Here is a 23,316-nt window from a genome sequence, read left to right on the forward strand (position 1 = left end):
CTACATTACTTCCTGGTTATTAATGTCGACTGTCTATTAACCGGAGCCAAACTTGAATTCCTGTCTGCAGGAAAAATATATACTTCATTACTAGCATGCTTCGATTACTTACCTTTCGTTAAACTAAATATTTATCATATGCATATAAAACACATGTTTAAAAACACATGTTTATATGAAGTCCAGACGTTAGTTGACACGGATCCTCCATATTTAACACCAAAACTATTTATAGATTTGGAAGTTTTGTGACGTAGCTAAAATATGCCCCAATAAATGTTTATGGCTATGGCACGGAAAATAACAGGATTTTTTAAAAACGTTTTATGCATGCTCCACATAAAACTCGACACAAATGTGTGAATTGAAAAATGGCCATCTTATAAAGATGATAACATATTATATAAGATGACGGTTTATTAAAACTAAACCATGGTTAAATATATAAAAATCACATGAAAGTTTTCAAATTAATACATACAAAATAATGGATTGGTCATGACATCATAGTAATTAGTATTCCATATTAATCAACACATACATTGTAACTGGAGACTCTAAAAATGACCATTCCAATAACCATAGTTGTTCTTTTACAATAAAGATAAAAACCAAAAATTAAAAAATATTTTCCCTATTGTGGGGATCGTCAGAATTACGCCACACAGTGAAAATGCCGACAATCTTGCACTAGTAAAAGAGTCAGCATATTCACTGCCCCACAAAAAGGGGAATATATTGTTAAAGGCATCATTCATTAAATATACACTGTGCTTTTATTGTAAGATAAATACCAAATTGATGATGGTATATATGAAATTTATACGGTTTTTGCTTGCTTAAAAAGAACTGTTTGGAGAAGATTTCGGAAAATATATGTGTCTTCGTTTTTCGTTCTTTTCCATTGATTGCTCTATTATGATGAAAGTATAATAATATTTCTTTGTCTTACATGTTTAAACAAGTAAATGTAACATCTAATTGGTACGACTATGATGGCAAAATAATTAAGGATAATTAAATAAGTCATTTACATGTATTATCGATTTTCTTAACATTTTTTTCTACCGAACAACCATAAATTATACAAACCAAGGCTATGCATTTTTGTGATCGAGTATGCCTTTATACAAAGACAATAATCGAGCTCTCAAAGATAACACCAGATAAAACCAGAAGAGGTGGGCTACATATTATATAGTTATTTGTTTTGCCTATCAAATTGACATAGTTTTTGGAAATTAAGTGATGACTTTTTGATTTGTTTTTAAATTTGTGTTACATTAGCATTAAAATATTTTCTGTTAATACTATCAAAATATTGTGTTAAAAATGATCATTCCTTCAATCCTTACCATACCTTCACTCAACAGTAAACTACACGTAATTCATATACAGTGCTCCATCGATTGTTTGAATCATTTTGTCAACCTAACGACCACAAAATACATATCAAGGCTATGCAAAGGTAGGTCTGACAAACAGTATTATTGTTGATCAGGTTGTTTGAAATGAATGATAAGGCACTTGTATTTTAGTTCCTGTTCAACGTATAGAATGCTAGCTGAGACCTACCATTAAATTACGTCACTTAAAACTATAAATAGCACACTGGTTTTAAGTGATACATACATGCAGACGTGTACATGTATTTTAGGTGGATCAAACACAATATCGTAAGGTGTCGGTGAGTATCGCTTATATGGGGCAACAGTCTATACAAACAAACAGTAAGTTTTACCGAGAGGTGAGTTATAAACGGAGCCTTGCTATTAATTTATGTGTCTTTGTCTTTCGATCGAGTGGTTAAAGGTCTTGATACTCTGATATTAGTCCTCCATTGACACGGTAGTCAGGGGAGTTGTCAAGTACTCCATGTTACTGATTTTTGTTCATGAAGGCGTATTGGTTAATCTAAATGCTTTCTATAGTTAACACGATAGCATTTATTAAGACGATATATGTAAACTGCTAGAGGGAAGGTTGAAGCATCCATTTAAATATGGCAGTGACGGTTTCTAGTTTCAATTTTGTTTTGTTTTAGTGTTATTCTAATATCGAAAGTGAAAGTATTTACAAAACATTCACGGTATCAGAAGATAAGATAACACTGTGAACCCAGAGCGTACTTTATCATTACCAATAATGTATCTATTGACAAAGTCTAATACATTTCATGTCTATATTCAAGTTGATGATAAACTTTGATTCATTTCTCAAAGTAAAACAGCCCATTGAACATGTATATGATATGCAAGCAAGTAGCCGTGGTATCATGCTTATCCTTTTTCAAATAACAAAAATCAAAGTACTCAATTTAGTTTTATTTGAAGAAGATAGAATGAAGACCTGGATTTAGTCAGTCTTCATGTATTTGTACCTGTTGCAATGTCCATATATCATTCTAGCTATAAGGGGTCTAGACTGAAATTCGATCATGAGGACTTTATGTTTATATATACAAAAAAAAGATATGGTGAAATGCGTGATGAAGAGTCTATTACAATGTTTTGTAATTCTACACAGCAAATACTTACTATTACAGGCCAAGATATATACATGGAAATGAATGACAGATAATAACATTTAATTGAAATATAATAACTAACTAACTATGTGCTTGAATTTGTGAATAACACAATGATTTCCCATTCATTAGATAACAGTCTGCGATGCCTCTCATGAATATACAGAAATATGACTGGATTACCAGCAAACGGGACCGGTATCCTATTCTCTGGTCTGCCTATAGTGGTGATCTTACCGGCCTCCAACGACAAGTGGCCAACGTAATGGACATTACAGAGGCCAAGGATGTCAACACGAACACGTCCATACTTGGTTGGGCGGTGGTTGGTAATCAATTGGCCATTGTAAAATACCTCGCAGATAGGTATCCAGAGCTCTTGACATTAACCAATAAATATGACTCCACTCCACTTGTGTTGTGTTCTGTCTCAGGAAATGTGGATATGTTTAAGTTTTTCGTAAGGAAAGGGCTATCACCACATAAACGGATCGAACACCTGGTCAGCGTGCTGATGCTGACAGCAGCCAGGGGCAACCTTGAACTTACGCGCTACATTGTTACCACATATCCCGAACTGTTACGGAAAACCTCAAAACATGGAATGAACCTGTTTCTGTATTCATGCTACTCCGGAAGTATTGAAATGTTTGAATATATGTTGCAACTCAACTTTGATCCTAAAGTTTCTGATAATGACGGTACCAACTGTCTCATGATCGCCGCGTATTGTGGCTACCTTCCATTGGTACAATACATTCTTGACCATGCTTCTGATTTTGATATCGACATCAATACAACTGACGTCCAAGGAAACAACGCATGATATACTCTATGCTCAGTAATAATCCCGAGGTTACAGATACACTGTATAGAAATGGCGTCACAAAACCAAGTTTTTCAAGAATGCTGCTTTCCTTTCCTCTTCGTCTTATTAAGCGCCTGTGGCACAGGGATTCGATTGATAAAGGTATTTTCCTTTCTTGCGTACATTCTACATTTTTACATTTTTTTTTCTGTAACTTGTTTTTACTTTAAATCTATGATCTAAAATTGTATATGAACGCTTTTTCAGCATCACATGATTTGACGATGGACGAATACCTGGATCTTTTCTCGGGAATAAAAGAAAAATACAGACATATACGAGTTGTGTTTGTTGGGCCAGAGAATGTGGGCAAGACAACGCTTTGTCTTCGACTTCAAAAAAAAGAAGTGGACATCAGCGTCCGGCGTCCGACTCGTGGGGCCGACCTCTTCCTACAGTTGTACGAGATAGGCTGGGAGAGTAAACGCTGGACACCTCTAGTTATAAACAGACCGGAGGTTGTGATCCACAAACGACTTGGAGGAATGCTTCGAGACAAAGTCGGAATCTCATCAGACAGCGAAGGAAACGGAAATGTCGGTCAGCTGCTTTGTTATGTTTTTCCTCAGTTTAACACTTTCAGTAGTGATCTATTTTTAAGTCGTATGTTCTTTACAGCACAAAGTCATCCATATCTGTATTATATTAATTTTCTACTTTACCCAGATTTATCAAAAGTGCTTTCCGTTTTACGATCAGATAATGATCATAAACCAACTTAAAGGCCGTATAACGCGTCTTTTTCCTGAATTCTCATGCTTAACTATTAGTCCTCCACTCGACACGGTAGTCAGGATAGTTGTCAAGTACTCCATGTTATTGATTTCTGTCCAATAAGGGGTTTTGTTTAATATAAATTAGTACTTAACACGATAGCATTTATTAAGACGATATGTAAACTGCTAGAGAGAAGGTTGAAGCATCCATTTAAATAGGGCAGGTGACGGTTTCTAGTTTCAATTTTGTATTGTTTTAGTGTTATTTTCGCTAATATCGAAAGTGAGGTGAGTACTTACAAAATATTCACGGTATCAGTAGGAAATGATAACACTGTGAACCCAGATCGTACTTCATCATTACCAATAATGTATCTATTGACAAAGTCTAATACATTTTTCATGTCTATATTTAAGTTGATAATAAATTTTGATTCATTTCTCAAAGTAAAACAGCCCATTGGACAATTTATCTGATATGTAAGCAAGTTAGCCGTGGTATCTTACTTATCCTAGTTCAAATAAACAAAATTCAAAAATACTCAATTAAGTTTTATTTGAAGAAGGTAGAATGGAGACCTGGATTAAGTCAGTCTTAAAGTATTTTTACCAGATCATGATCATAAACCAACCTAAAGGCCCTATAACTCGTCTTTTTCCTGAATTCTCATGATTTATGATGAAAATAAGAAAAAAAAACACTCATTATTCATAGGTAATTGGTTTAGGATAACTTAGCAAAAAGAATACAATGGACAAAAATTTCAAAGGAGCAGAAAACTATTTAGATAGGGTTCCCCTTATTTAACAAACCATAGTCTTACGAAATTCTGCGTCTCCTGTGTTTTACTAATTATTTACAGTGATTTATTTTTAAAAAAGGAAATGAAATATGACTGCTTGTGCTTAGTAATAGAAAAAGAGTATTAGTATTGGGTTTGTTCACAATTTACTTTTACAGAGAGTGAAGTTTTTCATCCCACCAGCGAACCAAACACTGAAACAATTGACTCGGAAACAGGTAATTTAAAATCGAAACCTAATTTCTCTTTCACCATTCGATCACTTATGGAATGTTAAAATAAAGAAATAATGGGAAATATAAACAAAATATAGGTCTGTACAGAATTTCATAGTATAAGTACAAATATAGTGAAAAGAATAAGTGTTCCGGAGTAGTTTGTTTGTTTATTCGATTATTTTAATTTCCTATTAACATCCACGGTCATTTAAGGACGACATCTTATGTGTGCGGTGTGTAGCGTGTGTGAAGTGCGAGGTGCGTGTTTTGGGAGACTGCAGTATTCGTGCTAGGTCTTCTTGTTTAATGCAATTGTTGCCTTTTTATAGTGCTATACAACTGAAGTAAGCGTTCTCCGTTACATCGACAACACTAGCCACTTTTGTTGTTTAGACTTGTCGTTCTGGACAGACAAATCTAAAATTTTACAGTTACTTGATTTTTTTATTCCGATATTTGTAGTAGGACCAACACCACAGGTACCGCCAGCTGTTGACGACACGGAAGCAAGTACGCCTCTACGTGGAAACGGTCAGTTAATATTCCGTAATAGTCTGGCTATTTTGCATCAGTATTAATAGCTTATTGTTTCAGATATAAATATAACAACATTTTCCATCGAATTCCACTAAAGTATTGCTACAGTTTAGCATTTTCAAATGATTTAATGTTGTATTACTCCCCTTCCTACAGTCGTGTTGGAAGATAGCGGAAATATTTTTCTCATTTATCAGTGTGTACGATTGTTAGCGATTTTTTCAAATCATCTTATGTTAACAGTAATTCTCCATTATTTATCAAAAACTTAACTGAGTTGTTAGAAGTCACATATCGTTTAAATTGTAACAAACTTGATGGATGTCTGATCGTGTTTAATTGTCTTCTCAGACTATAAATCGATGGTTTTGATTTATTACATTTCAGTTAAGCAAGTCAATGCTTCGCCAATTTTTTCAAGACGAATGATTGTTATGATGACAGTTGTAGCATTTCTGGCTATTGCGATGTTGAGTACTGATGTCGAAAGTGAGTTCCTGTAGTTCATCAAAAATTCTTTTTATATTTGTTTTTTAAATAACATTGAATCTGGATATCCTTAACAAAAATAGGTTTATTAAATATCCGATTTATCAAACAATATAATAGTCTGGTATACATCTTTGGCTTGTATAACAAAGTTTAGTATTAGTTATGAAATACATAATGTATTAATTGTTTAAGCTTTCACATTAACGTCCGTTATAAGACGTTCTAAGATCCAGATTCCTGCATTTTCATTATAAAATACAAAATTAAAACATCATTCGTAATTCATAATTCCTATGTAGAATGAAGATGTGATTTAACTAATGGTCCCCTGCAAACTGCAACTACCTTCTCCCTCAACTCAATTCATATAACTTTGCCTTCATCCCATTCATTCCTCATATTGGTTTCTCTACACTGATTTAAATGCAACATTCCACTGAACCAGATTATATATGTATTTGTCAGGACATCATTGGCTTTATCAACTAAACATCTCTTTATTTTTCAGCGCTGTTCTCATCCTTTTATAGCACGACATACGCAAAGTTCATGGTGGAGTCATCGGTACATGTCTTCAATATTTATGAAAGAATACACATTTCAATACACTTGGTACCAGTACATGTATGATTTAGGTAAGTTATTTCTGTATATTACGATTATACATATTAACTGAACTTCATGCTAGGAATCCATCAACATTGAAAGGTACTTTATCAAATATGAAAAATTGCGGTTGTATCGTATTATGATCATACGGTCTTTCATTGTTTCAGCTTTGATGGCGCTGACATTCCGTACGAATAAACGACTATTTTATCTAGCATTTGTTGTACTTTCCATGTACTATCGAGGTAAGTATATTCAGTATATACACATTTTAATACTTATTTTACGTTATGACCTCACATGAGTGGGCTAGAGAGTTTGTGACTTGATACATTAGATATATGATCTTAACACTGAATCCTATGAAATCATGCACTCTAGTTGGAAGTGATTTTTTTGTTTATTTAAAGGGAATGTAACTTCTGGTTTTATAGGTATTACCAATTTAATTTAAGTGAGTCAATCCTTTCAACAAACGATTAGCTCATCAATTATCATATTAATAAAATGATCACAAACTTATTAAGATTTGTTTTGATTTATTTAACTGTGTGTCATTATGCAATGAAACATTTGAAACTTTCTATTTATTTATTTTCAGGAATAGTGACCCTCTTCAACAGCTGGATCTTGTATGTTCGGGTCACACTTGTGATAGTTCTGTTGGCTATAGTTGTAAAACGTAGATGGTGGTTGAGATGTAATTGCTATTAATTATCAGCCCATAAAGGGAAAAATTGCGTCGCCATTTGTAACGTCGCTTCTTATTGGCCTAGATAACGGTGTAATGATTTCACAGAGAAAAGAGCCCGAAATGAATTTGAAATTTGAAGAGATTATCTTTAGTAAATTTCATTAGAAAGATTAATTTAAGTATATTATATATACTAAGAAAAATCAATGGTATAATTGAATAACAAAGTAATTACAATACTATTTTATAAAAATATTATTGAATGTTGTTAAGAGATGTTTCTTCTTTCGACAGCGTAATAGAATACATGTAATAATATATGTTTTTGATAAATGATTATTAATTATCGTTTCAACTTTTCAAAGTCGTCTGATTTCTTTTCGTCTGTCGAGCATCAGGGTTGCTCAATCCGATGAACGTAAGTTTTACAATTATTCATTTTTTCTCAATTCGTTTTAGATGGTAAGAGAAAGGGAAAAATATCCGAGATAGCTTGTGAGGATGAATCTGAGGAGGTTTACCAACAGTCAAACAAACAGAAAGAGAATCTGGCCTTCCTGTCGATGTGATATATGGGCTGGGGACCTGGCCTTTCAGGGCTACAAACGTGGTATTTATCAGTGCCCACGGGGTCTACATACTCACATTCAGGGCCATAGATTACTTCACGGATAATCTACAGCTAGGTGGGTAGCAATATAAGGATAATATATATATATATATATATATATATGATTAAAACAGATACCTAGTTATAATAAATAAACTGTATAGGAATGATAAAAAAACTGGCGTATGAATTTTAATGCATGTGAAAACGAATCCCTGAATATATAATAATGGGAAATCAAAAATATTTGCATATCAACAGTACATAAATAAATCATAGTGAAGTTTTATAAACATTATTAACTGTCGTGATTCGAAAACAAATCCGTTCTATGCAATAGCTGCTGAATTTCCTGAATCAGACTTTTAGAGCGAATAGTGTCACTAGCACAATATTTACAAGCTTCAGAAGATTTTAGTAATTCAAACAACTTAAATTATAGTAATATAAATGTACAAAATGTAGATAATAATTCCTTATCTTTTAACAGTCCGACTGAAAAACTGGGTAACGTAACATAGGAGCCTACTCTTCGCGTGTGTACAATCCTAGTAAACTACGTCCACACCATCCACCAATTATAATAGTCGGTACACACATGGACCAGGAGTCAACATCAGGTTTAAGGTAAGGTAACTTATCATTATAGTCGGTACACACATGGACCAGGTCAACACCAGGTTTTAGGTAAGGTATCTTAATCAGTATAGTCGGTACAACACATGGACCTGGTCAACATCAGTTTTAAGTGAGGTCTGTTATCAATATAGTCGGCCACACACACATGGCAAACTGTCAACATCAGGTTTAAGGTAAGGCCTGCTATCATTATAGTCGGTACACATATGGACCAGGTCAACACCAGGTTTTAAGGTAGGACCTATTATCAGTATAGTCTGTACACACATGTACCAGGTCAACACGCCAGGTTTAAGGTAGGAGCCTGTTATCATTATAGTCGGTACCCATATGGACCAGGTCAACATCAGGTTTTAAGGTATGCGCGACCTGTTTATCACATTATAGTCGGTGTACACACATGGTACCAGGTCAACATCAGGTTAGGAGGTACAGGTCCTGTTATCATTATAGTCGGTACACACGTGGACCAGGTCAACACCAGGTTTAAGGTAAGGTCTGTTATCATTATAGTCGGGTACACACATGGACCAGGTCAACATCAGGGTTTAACGGTAAGGTCTGTTATATTATTATAGTCGGTACACACATGGACCAGGTCAACATTCGAGGTTTAAGGTAAAGGTCTGTTTTCATTTATAGGTCGGTACACACCTGGACCAGTCAACATCAGGTTTAAGGTAAGGTCTGTTATCATTATTAGTCGGTACACCACACATGGACCAGGTCAACACCAGGTTTAAGTAAGGTCTGTTATCATTATAGTCGGTACACACATGGTCCAGGTCAACATCAGATTTAAGGTACCAAGCCTGCCTTTTATCATTATAGTCGGTACAACATGCGCATGGACCAGGTCAACATCAGAATTTAATGGTAAGGCTCTGTTATCATTATAGTCGGTACACATACGTGGGGACCAGGTCAACATCAGAATTTAAGGTAAGTGTCTGTTATCATTATAGTCGGTACACACACATGGACCAGGTCAACATCAGAGTTTAAGGGTCAAGGCCTGTTATTCATTATAGTCGGTAGTACATCACACGTAGACCAGGTCAACATCAGGTTTAAAGGTAAGGGTCTGTTATCATTATAGTCGGTGCCCCACACATGGACCAGGTCAACATCAGGTTTTAAGGTAAGGCTGTTCATCATTATAGTCGGTACACACATGGGGACCAGGTCAACATCAGATTTAATGCGGTAAGGCCTGTTTATCATTATAGTCGGTACACCACATGGACCAGGTCAACATCAGGTTTAAGGTAAGGCCTGTTTATCATTATAGTCGGTACACACATTGGACCAGGTCAACACCCAGGTTTAAGGTAAGGCCTGTTATCATTATAGTCGGTACACACTCACACATGGACAAGGTCAAACATTAGATTTTAAGATAATGGTCCTGTTATCCATTATAGTCGGTTACACATAATGGACAAGGTCAACATTAGAATTTATGGTAAGGTAATGTTATCATTATAGTCGAGTACACACATGGACCAGGTTCAACACCATCCCCCCCCAGGTTTATGGTTTAAGGTCTGTTTTATCCATTATAGTCGGTACACACATGGACCGAGAGGTCAACACCAGGTTTAAGGTAAGGACATGTTATCATTATAGTCGCTACACACATGGACACAGGTCAACACCAGGTTTAAGTGTAAGGCACTAGTTTATCATTATAGTCGGTACACACCTGGACGAAGGTCAACATCAGTTTTAGGTAAGGTCTGTTATCATTATAGTCGGTACATAAATGGACAAGAGTCAACAATATGGGTAAGTCATGTTATCATTATAGTCGGTAAACACATGGACCAGGTTATCCTCATCAGGTTTAAGATAAGGTCTGTTATCATTATAGTCGTTGTACACACATGGACCCAGGTCAACATCAGGTTTTAAGGTTAAGGCCTGTTTATCATTATAGTCGTGTACAACACATGGACCTGAGTCAACATCAGACAATTTATGGTAAGGCCTGTTATCATTATAGTCGGTACTACATAATGGACCAAGGTCAACATCAGGTTTAAGGTAGAGGCCTGTTTATCATTATAGTCGGTACACACACATAGGACGCAGGAATCAACACCAGGTTTTAATGGTAAGGTGCCTGTTATCATTATAGTCTGTACACACATGGACCAGGCCAACACGAGGTTTAAGGTAAGGTCTGTTATCATTATAGTCGGTACACACATGGACCAGGTCAACACCAGGTTTAAGGTAAGGTCTGTTATCATTATAGTCGGTACACACATGGACCAGGTCAACACCAGGTTTAAGGTAAGGTCTTGTTATCATTATAGTCGGTACACACATGGACAAGGTCAACACCAGGTTTTTAAGGTAAGGCCTATTATCATTATAGTCGGTACACACATGGACCAGGTCAACACCAGGTTTAAGGTAAGGCCTGTTATCATTATTAGTCGGTACACACATGGACCAGGTCAACATCAGGTTTAAGGTAAGGCCTGTTATTTCATTATAGTCGGTATTAACATATATGGACCCAGGTCAACACCAGGTTTTTGTTCGGTAAGTCTGTCACGTTGGACCAGGTGTTCAACATCAGGTAAGGATCATTATAGTCGGTACACACATGGACCAGGTCAACATCAGGTTTAAGGTAAAGTCGGGTCACACATCAGGTTTTATGGTATGGCCTGTTTATCATTATAGTCGGTACACACATGGACCAGGTCAACATCAGGTTTATGGTAAGGCCTTTTAATCAGGTTCGAAAGGTTAAGGGCCTGTTATCATTATAGTCGGTACATACATGGACCAGGTCAACATCAGGTTACTGGTAAGGCCTGTTTATCATTATAGTCGGTACACACATGGACCAGGTCAACATCAGGTTTAAGGTAAGGCCTGTTATCATTAATTTTAGTCGGTACATACATGGACACGCATATGCCGCTATATCCATATCAAAATTACTGTAATTGGATTTAATTATATAAATATATCTTTTTGTACGGAGCAAGAGATAAATTTCGACAATCAATTAGTGTATTGTTGACATTTTTGTTGATATTTTTTAGGATGAGACACCATCTGAAAGAGAGGATAGACTAAAGAGCATGCGTCAAGATATATGCAGCATTGCTGAGCTTGCAAATTCAAATGAGGAAGGATTTGTCTTCCTCCGGTTCTGTACTGTCGATAATTCCATCGACGATGACCCAGCTTTTGAGAAGTTAAGGAACTATATTGTCGAAGCGGCAGTATACCAAGACCAATGGGAACGAGAGTTGCCGGCGTCATGGCTTGCCCTAGAGAGGGAAATTCTAAAACAGCGAGAATGGAAGCACGTTTTGACGCTTAAAGAGAGATCAAAAGACCTGGACAACAAATGTGAATCGCCTATCGGTGACGAGGAAAAACATCAAGATGTTTCTAGAGTAAGTTAAATTAATTATTAAAATTATATAAAATGTTCCTTATATTCCTCTTTTAGAGTAAGAAGGTTAACAATATCTGTAGTAGGTATATCTCCATTCCTCTTGATCTATGTTATACTTAAGACAGGTGTATCATTATTTGTTGTAGGTATCTCCACTGTAACATTCAGTTTAATACTTTCGTCAGGTGTAGCATTATTTGTTGTAGGTATCTCCACTCTACCAGATCTGTGTTATACTTTATGCAGGTGTAACATTATTAGTTGTAGGTGTCTTCACTCTACCAGATCTGTGTTATACTTCAGACAGGTGTAACATAATTTGTTGTAGGTATCTCAAATCTACCTGATATATTTTACATAGCTGTAACATTATTTGTTGTTTGTATCTCCACTGTACCAGATCTGTGCTGTTCTTTCGTCAGGTGTAACATTATTTGTTGTAGGTATCTCCACTGTACCAGATCTGTGCTGTACTTTCGTCAGGTGTAACATTATTTGTTGTAGGTATCTTCATTCTATCAGATCTGTGTTATACTTTCGTCAGGTGTAACATTTTTTGTTGTAGGTATATCCACTGTACCAGATCTGTGCTGTACTTTCGTCAGGTGTAACATTTATTTGTTGTAGGTATCTCCACTCTACCAGATCTGTACTGTACTTTCGCCAGTACGACAAGGTGATAACCAACCCTCAGTGGGTCATTAACGCCTTCAGAGAAATTCTAACAGACGAAAAAGTTTCTGGATCCATGACAATATCCTTCTGGAGGCTGACCGTAGGAAATATTTACAACATGCTCTTCTAACAGTTAATCTTGCAAAAATGCTATGGGGTTTAAAAGAAGAAGGTTCGTACATTCAGCATATCGACATCCTTCTCGCTTTCTTGGAAGAGTTCGGTCTGTTGGTAAAGGCCTGTTTTTCAGACCGAACAAGGAAACCCAGTTTACGACGAGAACTACACTGTCCCAAGCAAGCTTCAAAGCATCGAAGATGTCAAACAAATATCTGACCTCCTCAAAGTAAAGGGGACAATTTGCTCTCGCACGCTGTGTTTCGTCTTCAAGGAAGTTTTCACTCCACATGGGAATTATTCGAAAGGATATACGCAGGCGTCATCAAGGCATTCAGGCCAATTGACAAAGATTCTGCAATAATTCTCCAACCAATGGTCCCACAAAGCAGAATCTATAAAGGACTTGGCTGCTTCATGATAGACGATCTTTGTAACATGGTCGTTCACACTCAGTGGAACATTCCGTAATAACGGTCACGCTGTTTACGACATCTGAGCCCCGGATTCCAGAAGGTACCGGGAAGAGGGTAAGAGAAGCCCTGGAGGTCATCATACGACACACACTGGAGGTAAGCCGCCCAGGACCATCTCCAGTACCTACACAAGCTTCACTGTAAATTATCCCTGGACCAGTCCGATAGTCCACGAGAGGAAGACGGAATAGTGAGGGCTGCGAAAGGCGTGTCTTGTCACGGTGCAGACTGTTCCGGCAAACATACTCTGACAAAACTCGACTGGCAAGTCTGGTTTCCCGTATCTGAGAAGGTACGTAAGACATTTGAATTGTTTAAAAATAGCATAATTTACAAAAATATTTACTTTTTGCTCACCGAAACGTTTTTAAAACATTATAATTAGGATGGCTTGCGATTAAATAGTTCTTGTTCATTCTTTCAGATAACAGATAGCAGTACAGACATAGGTAGAGGGTATGGTATGTATATAGGCCTTTGGGAACGACAACATTAAAGCGATGAACATGTTATGAATGCAGTTTTATTATATAGTATTTCAAATACGGATTATTTAAAGTGAGACTTTTTTTTAATTTATTGAATTTAATTATTTGGTAATTTCTTGTACATTTCAAAGTATTTTGAATTTTTGATTGATCATTTGTTTGAGGAGATTTTACATTCCTCTATCATTTTCTAGTTCTAAACCATCGCTCATGCATCTGAAAAGGAAAATAGACTGCAAAATTAAAATTTTAATTGAATTATGTGATTTGGAATAGCACCGCAATTCAGAGAAATATTTGTGAGACGCTCTAGGGAAAATTATGAACAAAATGCATTTCATTACCTGCTGTAGCTATTTATATTACTATTTGTATTTTGTATGGACTTACAAATGATTTCGTACTTACTTATAACGATGCAAAATTCCTATCGCATGCAGAAGTTGACAAATAGAGGAAATGTTTCGTTCTCGAAAATAGATTTTTAATTATGTTAATTTTAACTTGGGCAGAAATTGAAATATAAATGTGTGATATTTGAACTACTTTTTCACAGATTGTGAACTGTTGACGGACAAGGGTTTACAAGAAAGCATTGCCACCAAGCTTGGTGTAAACTGGGAGTGTATAATGACACGTCTTGGTATTTCGAGGCACACACTTGACCAGATCAAGATGGCTAATCCGCACTTTCCCCTGACTCAGATCACTAATGCTCTGATCCAATGGCGGGACACAGCAGCTGAGCAGAAGACGGAGCGAGAAATGTTGGGTGAATCTGTCGGAAGCTTTCCGAGAAGTTCGGGGCAGAGAGCGAGATTATAGATGATCAGCTGGTATGGAAGGCCTCAACTCCTCTAACATATGATAAAAATAAATGCTATTTCTCTAAACCTATCTTCGCTGGCGACTAATTTTCCTGTATTTCACAATAATATAGTAAACACAAGAAATTAGAATCATAAGAATACCGATCGGGAAATAATTTTTTTGTTCAGCTTTAATAACGTTGATTGCATTTAAACATAATATATATTTAGAGATTATATCTAAATTTCAAAATCGATAGACAAAGGGACTCTGCTTCAATCGCGTTATAATCTGACATTTTATGATTTCAAGGTATACGATTTTGGATAGTCATTTTAGCCGTCTGTTTTTATTCTTAAATGATTAGACACAGACTTAATTAAGTTAAATGATAAATTGAAACAAAAAGTTTTTTTTTATTTGCAGATTAAAAGATAAAAGAAAGGAAAACTAGACATGGAAAAGCAACACTGTTTGACTTCTCATACAGAAAGAAGTAATAAGAGATTGTGGAACTAAAATACAGTTTATACTCTTCACGAAATCTCTATTTACCCATAAATTGATGAAAAGTGAGATTGGCACTAGATTTCTCTCCATGTATTATTTTTAATATGCTACTTTAAGACGCTATTTCCGAAAATAGCTAAAAAACAAACAAACGAAAAATCCCTAAATCATGTGAGTTTTATCAATATTTTCCTTAAAGATGCTCCACCGCCTAAAGAGTATAAATGATATTTATCATTTGAACAATAATTTGTGTTTCATCGTGTATATAATAGTCTAATTAACACAAAAAAAATAATATAAAAATAATTTATTTTGCCTTTGGTGCATGCGCATTCAGAAGTTCATTCCACATAGGATATAGTGGTACGGATTTTTTCGGATGCAATTAATTATTTTTCATATTTTTAACTTGAAGTAAAATTAAAGGCTCAAACTTTTCAATGGTGGTAATGGTGTAAAGTAAGTAACTTTTGTAACTGAACAAAATTACTAAATCATCTGTTCCTGTTTTTAATAGAGAAAAAATACCATTTGTCAGCGGTGGAGCATCTTTAATGATTCAGGCGTACATAAAACCAAATGGAGACTTATCTATTTGCTTCCGGGATGTTGAATATCATGATAAGGATAATTGACTACGATTCGAACGTATGGTGATTAATCTAATAAAACATGCATGGGAAATGAATTAAAACACTTTAGAAGGAGATGTCATCATTTACTGTTTTAAATGGAGCTGTTACGTAGCAGTTGGAAATCAACGGAATCTCGCGTCTCCTTCACATATATTCAATAACTCGGATCGGACTGCAGTCCAAACACAAATGATTTTAATATAGTATTGTGTTTCAATGCAGCAGGTGTTTTTTGTTAATGTAGAATCACGGGGAAAACGAAAATATTGAGCAGTAATTCCGAAAAGGACTATGATACTGTCTGTTATCTATAATTCGTTATGAAAATTTGACATCCAAACGTTCGATAAATTTTTTAAAAACAAATTGATGGTTAATATGATGTAAGTTTATCAAATGTCATAATAGACAATAAACACCCCAGATGGCAGGAGACAACATCGAGAAAGCTAGACAACTAGTAATAGTAGGTTACTTATAATACCTCAGATGTCATAGGTGTGATCATTCAAAATCATCTGTATGAATCAATTACACTGATACTTTTGCAACTAGTAGACTATTATCTGAGGCCGCGATGGCCGAGTGGTTAAGATGTCCAGACATATTACCCACAAGCCCTCCACCTCTGGGTCGGCAGTTTTAATCCCATGTGGGGCAGTTGTCAGGTACTGACCGCTGGTCGATGGTTTTTGTCCAGGTACTCAGGCTTTCTTCCACCAACAAACCTTAATAGGACGTTAAACTAATAAAAAACTAATTCTCCTATCTTATTATAAGCTTAATTAATGTGAAAGTTTAATATCAACTTGTGTAGCACTTTTTCTGAATAATGATGATATTGAGATTACTATGTTAAACTATGCTTATTATCAGGAATACTTACAATAAGCGGTATGCGTATACGCATACGGATACGGCAACGTATTTAACTGGGACCGATCATTATATGTATTTTTTACCATCAATTATATAAAATCCTGTATTTTCTGTATTTCGAAATTAAATCAACTACAAGATAGCAATTCCGTCAAAAACGTAGCATTGGAACATACGTGAATAAATGTATCAAATGTTTTAACACGTGATTTTAGATCGCTCAACAGGCCATTGGGTCAATAGCTACACGGACATCTTTGCTGTGTCAAATATCAGCCTCAAAAGATATAGCAAGTAATGGAATTTATAGAATTGATGGTAGACATTACGTATTATGATCGATCCCAGTGAAATACGTCTCCGTATCCGTATGCGTATACGCATACCGCTTATTGTAAGTATCCCTTTTAATCCATTATTCTACAATTAACAAAATGGAGTTTTGGAAATTAGCACAAAGCTGATTTTATGCAATTACGATAATTGATCTATAAACAGCATACAATTATGCGGTCATATCTTAGCGCAACGATAACGGCTAAGAGTTTATGCATTAGATATGAACCTGTATCGCTTACTTAGGATTAGGATATCGCTTAAATTTTGATATTGACACCCTTCTTATCGGGTACGAATAAAGATTACATGTATAACGAAAATGAACACAAATGTATATTTCACAGTTTGTTGTATTAAAATATTATCAATAAAGCAATTTATTTTTTATCTATTTGCATGTGAACAATAGAATTGCACAAATCAGTTTAGCATGAGAGTTCTCTCCCATGTATTACATTCAGATAGAATGCAACATGAATCTATTAATATTTAAGGATTAACTTGAATAGATTTTTTATGTTATGGAGATATAACACGAAAATCTTAGTGTACTCTAAATAAACCGCGAAGCGGTTTATGATGAGAGTACACTCAGATTTTTGTGTTATATCTCCATAACATAAAAAATATATTCAAATTAATCCTTATAATTCAATTTACTAAAAAGATAATCTCTTCAATATTCAAAATTCATTTTGGGACTCTTTTGTCTATGAAATCATTACGCCGTCATCTCAGCCAATCAGAAGCAACGTTATAACCTGCGACGCCATTTTTTCCTTTATGATCTGATAAAGTAAATTTTTAAGCCAATGAAAATGCTCGTAACAAACAAAATTGAATTATTTAACAATGAAAAGAGTTATAATGACAGGAACACTATACTTCAACGCTAAAATCAAATTATGAATGAAAAAATTTCATGGTCACTATGATAACTTGCTTAATATTTCTATATGATGAAATTTGTAGCCTCTCATAACATCCATGTACAGTGTATCGTATTACTCCTATAGCAAATACACCATCAAAAATACTGATTTTCATATTATTTTTAATTTTCATTCTGTTGGAAATAACTTATGATTTGTGTGAAACTTTCGAAACCAAATATAAACTGTTGAATTAAACGTATGTATCGAATAAATAATGCAAGAAAAACAAAGTTCATACCTCAGATATTCTAACACTAGTATTTTAATTAACTTTTCGGTTTTCAAGAACACACCTTCCACGTCTTGGCATAATGGACAAAATTCCCCAAGTGTTCTTTTTATCAAATCAAATATATAATTGGTGTTCAAAGCTGTACAGTGACATCCAATAGTATACCTATATTTAACTCGCAGTATATAAACCCTTGTCTATGTATAGTGGAAACTACTGGTTAGTCTTCGTACATATGGTTAACCAACTGAAATAATCGACAACAATTGACACAGATATATAACTTTATATTGTTTAATACGATGGTGTTTGGACTGAATTCAATCTTGCCTAACTTGTCCATCCAATGTACTCGATCTCACAAGATGGTTATAGCGTCCTCTGATAGGAGAACTGTGATAGTGTATAAAATACCGGATAACGGGAACAGTTAAATTCCTTTCTCCAATAATACTATTATTTCGTTATCAAGATTTTTCTTTCTTTTTCTTTTTTATTTCTTTTGTTTTCTTTCTTTCTTTTTTCTTTTTTGTTTGTTTGATAAATTCATATTTTTGTTAAAATCTCAAAAATTACTTTTATTCCGATAAATTTCAACACTATTTCGATCATGTTTACCTAGTATTATTATTGTGAATAATTGGTTTGAAATATCATACAAAACATATTTTATGTACTATTTCATTAATTCAACATGGATTCTTATTTAAGACGTACAAAAGATTGAAATGACGTCAATTATATTCACGATGTTAAAGATGCAAATCTGAAAAAGTAGTGTTTTCTCGGGGCATGAAAGAAACACCTTACAGTTATATTTGTGGAAAATCTTGCATACTATCAATACTTTTTTTTATACGGCGAATTCAAACAAAGAGAGAAAACAGTCACACCGTTGTCAGTGTTGTCAGTATACAATTTCTAGGTTAGGTGTGCTGTTCGGTGTCTTTGGTAGTGTACTTCAGTGAGATAGCACTGTAAAATGGGAATTGACTATATCTCAAGGATGCCTAACACCAAAACATAGTATTTCCCCAAAACTCACAAGCAAATAGCAGATAACCATGTTCACGCACTAGTAAGTAACCCAAACCAAGTTTCGTTTGGTATTGGGCAGCTTGGATTTCCCAAAAGACACAGTAGAGACTATAACTTCAAATCGTCATCATGATGGTTATTTTGACGGTTATTGATTTTTGCCAGTTATTTAATTGTTGATGCTATATATCACACAAACTTGAGTCATATGTCATCCCCTAAAAGGTACTAGATATGTTATGGATATTTGGGTGATTTTGTGTTTTTTGTTTTTGTTTATGTTTTGTTTTTTGTTTGCTTGCTTTTTGTTTTTCACCAGGTTATAATGAATACATGTATGCCATATCATTTGATGTGTTCGGTATGGTTATAAAAAGAATCTAAATTCGATGTTTCTTTAATTTTCAATTTATTGACATATCATTTGGATGTAATCTCATAAATTCATTAGCTCTTCTCTCTTGCAAGATTGTTCTTCCGTGGGCAAACAATTTTGTAGGAGGTACTGTTTTGTGGAATGACATATGAAACATTGTATACCAGACGATATATACGATAATCAGCCCTGTAAAGGTGTGTAAAAAATCATTAACAAAGAGCGTGAATTTCTCATGTTACAATTGACGTAATTGGGCGGTGTTACTCAGGACATGTTCCCAGTAACCAGGAATGGCGATCCAGGTAGTTGGCCTACGAAGTATATGTTTTACGCGTTATTTATAGCAAACACAAAGTTATTAAATGACCCAAAGGATTGCACTCAAGCATGAGACGGCCTTTAAATGGCCCCTATTGTCTTTACTGCGGTATTGTTCAATGTTTCCGTTATGATCTGATGCCATTGTTTCATTCAGCTGGCTGGTCCAACCGATAGTTTTACTCCGATCGTTATATATACCTCAGCTCTGGGTAACTATGGAGGCATAGAATTCCGACTCAATGCGTTAATGTCTACTCCTATATTTCATTCTGAAATAGGAGATATCTTAAAACTCAATGTTTTGAAACGTTTTAATTTTTCTGTATTTTCTCATGCGTTTCCAAATAAAAAATTTCTCTTTGTAACACAGAATATGTTATGAACAAAACATTATCTTCCCTACTGCCTGCTTGGGGCTTGCTAACTTTGCCATCTTATAACAGCGTAAGAACGAACTCTTTGTTTTAAATTTCTTAAAGTCAAAGCTACTGGAAAGCAAAATTTAATGTTTTTATCAAAGGGCACATGATGTCTCCATATCCATATCTGAACATGTGGCAACTTACTATAACCAAATGTCCGACATAGTTTACATACATCATACAATGTTTTATAGGGTTTTGGCCATGGTTGTTGCTGAAGCCTGTGAGCTGCGGTAGAGCCATTCGTTTATTAGTGTTGTAATTGTAACTTCATACCTAACAAGCTCTCATAGGAGACAAATGATCTCATACCATTGTGATTTTGGTACAGAAGTAGTGTTCATGTAATCCAGGAAGAGGTCATGTGATCCGGTGAAGGGGCCTTCTGACAGCGTGTTTATTCGGTAAATTGAATGCAAGCCGATTTTTTCCTATTAATTTTGCGTTGCCTCAAAGATAAAGACTTATATTATGTATTATTATGTCTGGGACGTAAGTGTCGGCGGTGGCGGCGATGGCGGCAGCGGCGGCGGCGGCACAGATTGCGTGGTACGAAAAAATGCTTCCTTGTGATCTTCCTAATCAAATCGAACATACTGACCAGAAGTTCTTTCTTTGGATGGAAGGTCAAAGGTCATGATCTGTGATAAAACTCATTTTAATAAAGTTCTTATTTTGTCCGTTTTATTGTCTAGATATATAGCAATGTAAATTTTCTCACCTCCGTGAAGTTGATTCCTAGTTCCCAGTTCCTTATTCCATTACTTTTTCGATTCCCTGATTACTTATTCGATTCCCTGATTACTTATTCGATTTCTAGCTACTAATTAACATCAGAAATGGTTCAAAATGCATTATTATGCATCACAATGATCTATTTTTAAACCTTTTAATTACTCATTAAGGGCCCATTACCTATTCGAATCCCTCATTACTTATTCGATTCCCTGATTACTTATTCGATTCCCTGATTACTTATTCGATTTCTAGCTACTAAATAACATCAGAAATGGTTCAAAATGCATTATCATGCATCACAATGATCTATTTGACCTTTTAATTACTCATTAAGGGCCCATTAATTATTTGATTCTCTGATTACTTATTCGATTCCCTGATTATTTATTCGATTCCCTGATTACCTATCCGATTTTTAGCTACTAATTAACATCAGAAATGGTTCAAAATGCATTATTATGCATCACAATGATATATTTGACCTTTTAATTACTCATTAAGGGCCCTTTACTGATTCGATATCCCGATTACTTGTTCGATTCCCTGGTTACTTATTCGATTTCTAGCTACTAATTAACATCAGAAAATGGTTCAAAATGCATTATTATGCATCACAATGATATATTTTACCTTTTAATTACTCATTAAGGGCCCATGACTTATTCGAATCCCTCATTACTTATTCGATTCCCTGATTACTTATTCGATTCCCTGATTACTTATTCGATTTCTAGCTACTAATTAACATCAGAAAATGGTTCAAAATGCATTATTATGCATCACAATGATCTATTTTACCTTTTAAATTACTCATTAAGGGCCCATTACTTATTCGAATCCCTCATTACTTATTTGATTCCCTGATTACTTATTCGATTCCCTGATTACTTATTCGATTTCAAGCTACTAAAAAACATCAGAAATGTTCAAAATGCATTATCATGCCTCACAATGATCTATTTGACCTTTTATTTACTCATTAAGGGCCCATTAATTATTCGATTCTCTGATTACTTATTCGATTCCCTGATTATTTATTCGATTCCCTGATTACCTATTCGATTTTTAGCTACTAATTAACATCAGAAATGGTTCAAAATGCATTATTATGCATCACAATGATCTATTTGACCTTTTAATTACGCATTAAGGGCCCGTTACTTATTCGATTCCCCAGATTACTTGTTCGATTCCCTGGTTACTTATTCGATTTCTAGCTACTAATTAACATCAGAAATGGTTCAAAATGCATTATTATGCATCACAATGATATATTTTACCTTTTAATTACTCATTAAGGGCCCATGACTTATTCGAATCCCTCATTACTTATTCGATTCCCTGATTACTTATTCGATTCCCTGATTACTTATTCGATTTCTAGCTACTAATTAACATCAGAAATGATTCAAAATGCATTATTATGCATCACAATGATCTATTTTACCTTTTAATTATTCATTAAGGGCCCATTACTTATTCGAATCCCTCATTACTTATTTGATTCCCTGATTACTTATTCGATTCCCTGATTACTTATTCGATTTCTAGCTACTAAATAACATCAGAAATGATTCAAAATGCATTATCATGCCTCACAATGATCTATTTGACCTTTTAATTACTCATTAAGGGCCCATTAATTATTCGATTCTCTGATTACTTATTCGATTCCCTGATTACCTATTCGATTCCCTGATTACCTATTCGATTTTTAGCTACTTATAACATCAGAAATGGTTCAAAATGCATTATTATGCATCACAATGATCTATTTGACCTTTTAATTACGCATTAAGGGCCCGTTACTTATTCGATTCCCTGATTACTTGTTCGATTCCCTGGTTACTTATTCGATTTCTAGCTACTAATTAACATCAGAAATGGTTCAAAATGCATTATTATGCATCACAATGATCTATTTTACCTTTTAATTACTCATTAAGGGCCAATTACCTATTCGAATCCCTCATTACTTCTTTGATTCCCTGATTACTTATTCGATTCCCTGATTACTTATTCGATTTCTAGCTACTAAATAACATCAGAAATGGTTCAAAATGCATTATCATGCATCACAATGATCTATTTGACCTTTTAATTACTCATTAAGGGCCCATTAATTATTTGATTCTCTGATTACTTATTCGATTCCCTGATTATTTATTCGATTCCCTGA

General features: G+C 34.8%; 1 protein-coding gene, 1 long non-coding RNA gene and 1 pseudogene across 2 annotated transcripts; all 3 read left to right on the top strand.

Moving 5' to 3' along the window:
* The first annotated feature begins 1,619 nt into the window (after positions 1-1,619).
* Positions 1,620-6,791, top strand: LOC138323751 (uncharacterized). The gene is made up of 7 exons (XM_069268613.1): positions 1,620-1,687; positions 2,660-3,497; positions 3,603-3,935; positions 5,073-5,132; positions 5,595-5,663; positions 6,057-6,158; positions 6,670-6,791. Exons 2-7 carry the CDS (start codon positions 3,350-3,352, stop codon positions 6,789-6,791), a joined length of 834 nt encoding a protein of 277 aa, XP_069124714.1. The 5' UTR covers positions 1,620-1,687; positions 2,660-3,349.
* A 144-nt stretch (positions 6,792-6,935) lies between these two features.
* Positions 6,936-14,685, top strand: LOC138323834 (uncharacterized; annotated as a pseudogene).
* A 9-nt stretch (positions 14,686-14,694) lies between these two features.
* On the top strand, positions 14,695-15,295 carry LOC138326185 (uncharacterized). The gene is made up of 2 exons (XR_011208876.1): positions 14,695-14,732; positions 15,133-15,295. It is a non-coding gene; the product is annotated as an uncharacterized lncRNA (long non-coding RNA).
* Positions 15,296-23,316: the final 8,021 nt, after the last annotated feature.

Source organism: Argopecten irradians, chromosome 1, assembly GCF_041381155.1.
Source record: "Argopecten irradians isolate NY chromosome 1, Ai_NY, whole genome shotgun sequence".
NCBI lineage: Eukaryota > Metazoa > Mollusca > Bivalvia > Pectinida > Pectinidae > Argopecten > Argopecten irradians.

Excerpts from the sequence above, each read along its gene's own strand:
- LOC138323751 (XM_069268613.1), top strand. The coding sequence starts at position 3,350 with ATGATATACTCTATGCTCAGTAATAATCCCGAGGTTACAGATACACTG. Across the intron at positions 5,133-5,594 it reads AACAATTGACTCGGAAACAG|TAGGACCAACACCACAGGTA; the intron begins GTAATTTAAAAT and ends CGATATTTGTAG. Across the intron at positions 6,159-6,669 it reads GTTGAGTACTGATGTCGAAA|CGCTGTTCTCATCCTTTTAT; the intron begins GTGAGTTCCTGT and ends TTTATTTTTCAG.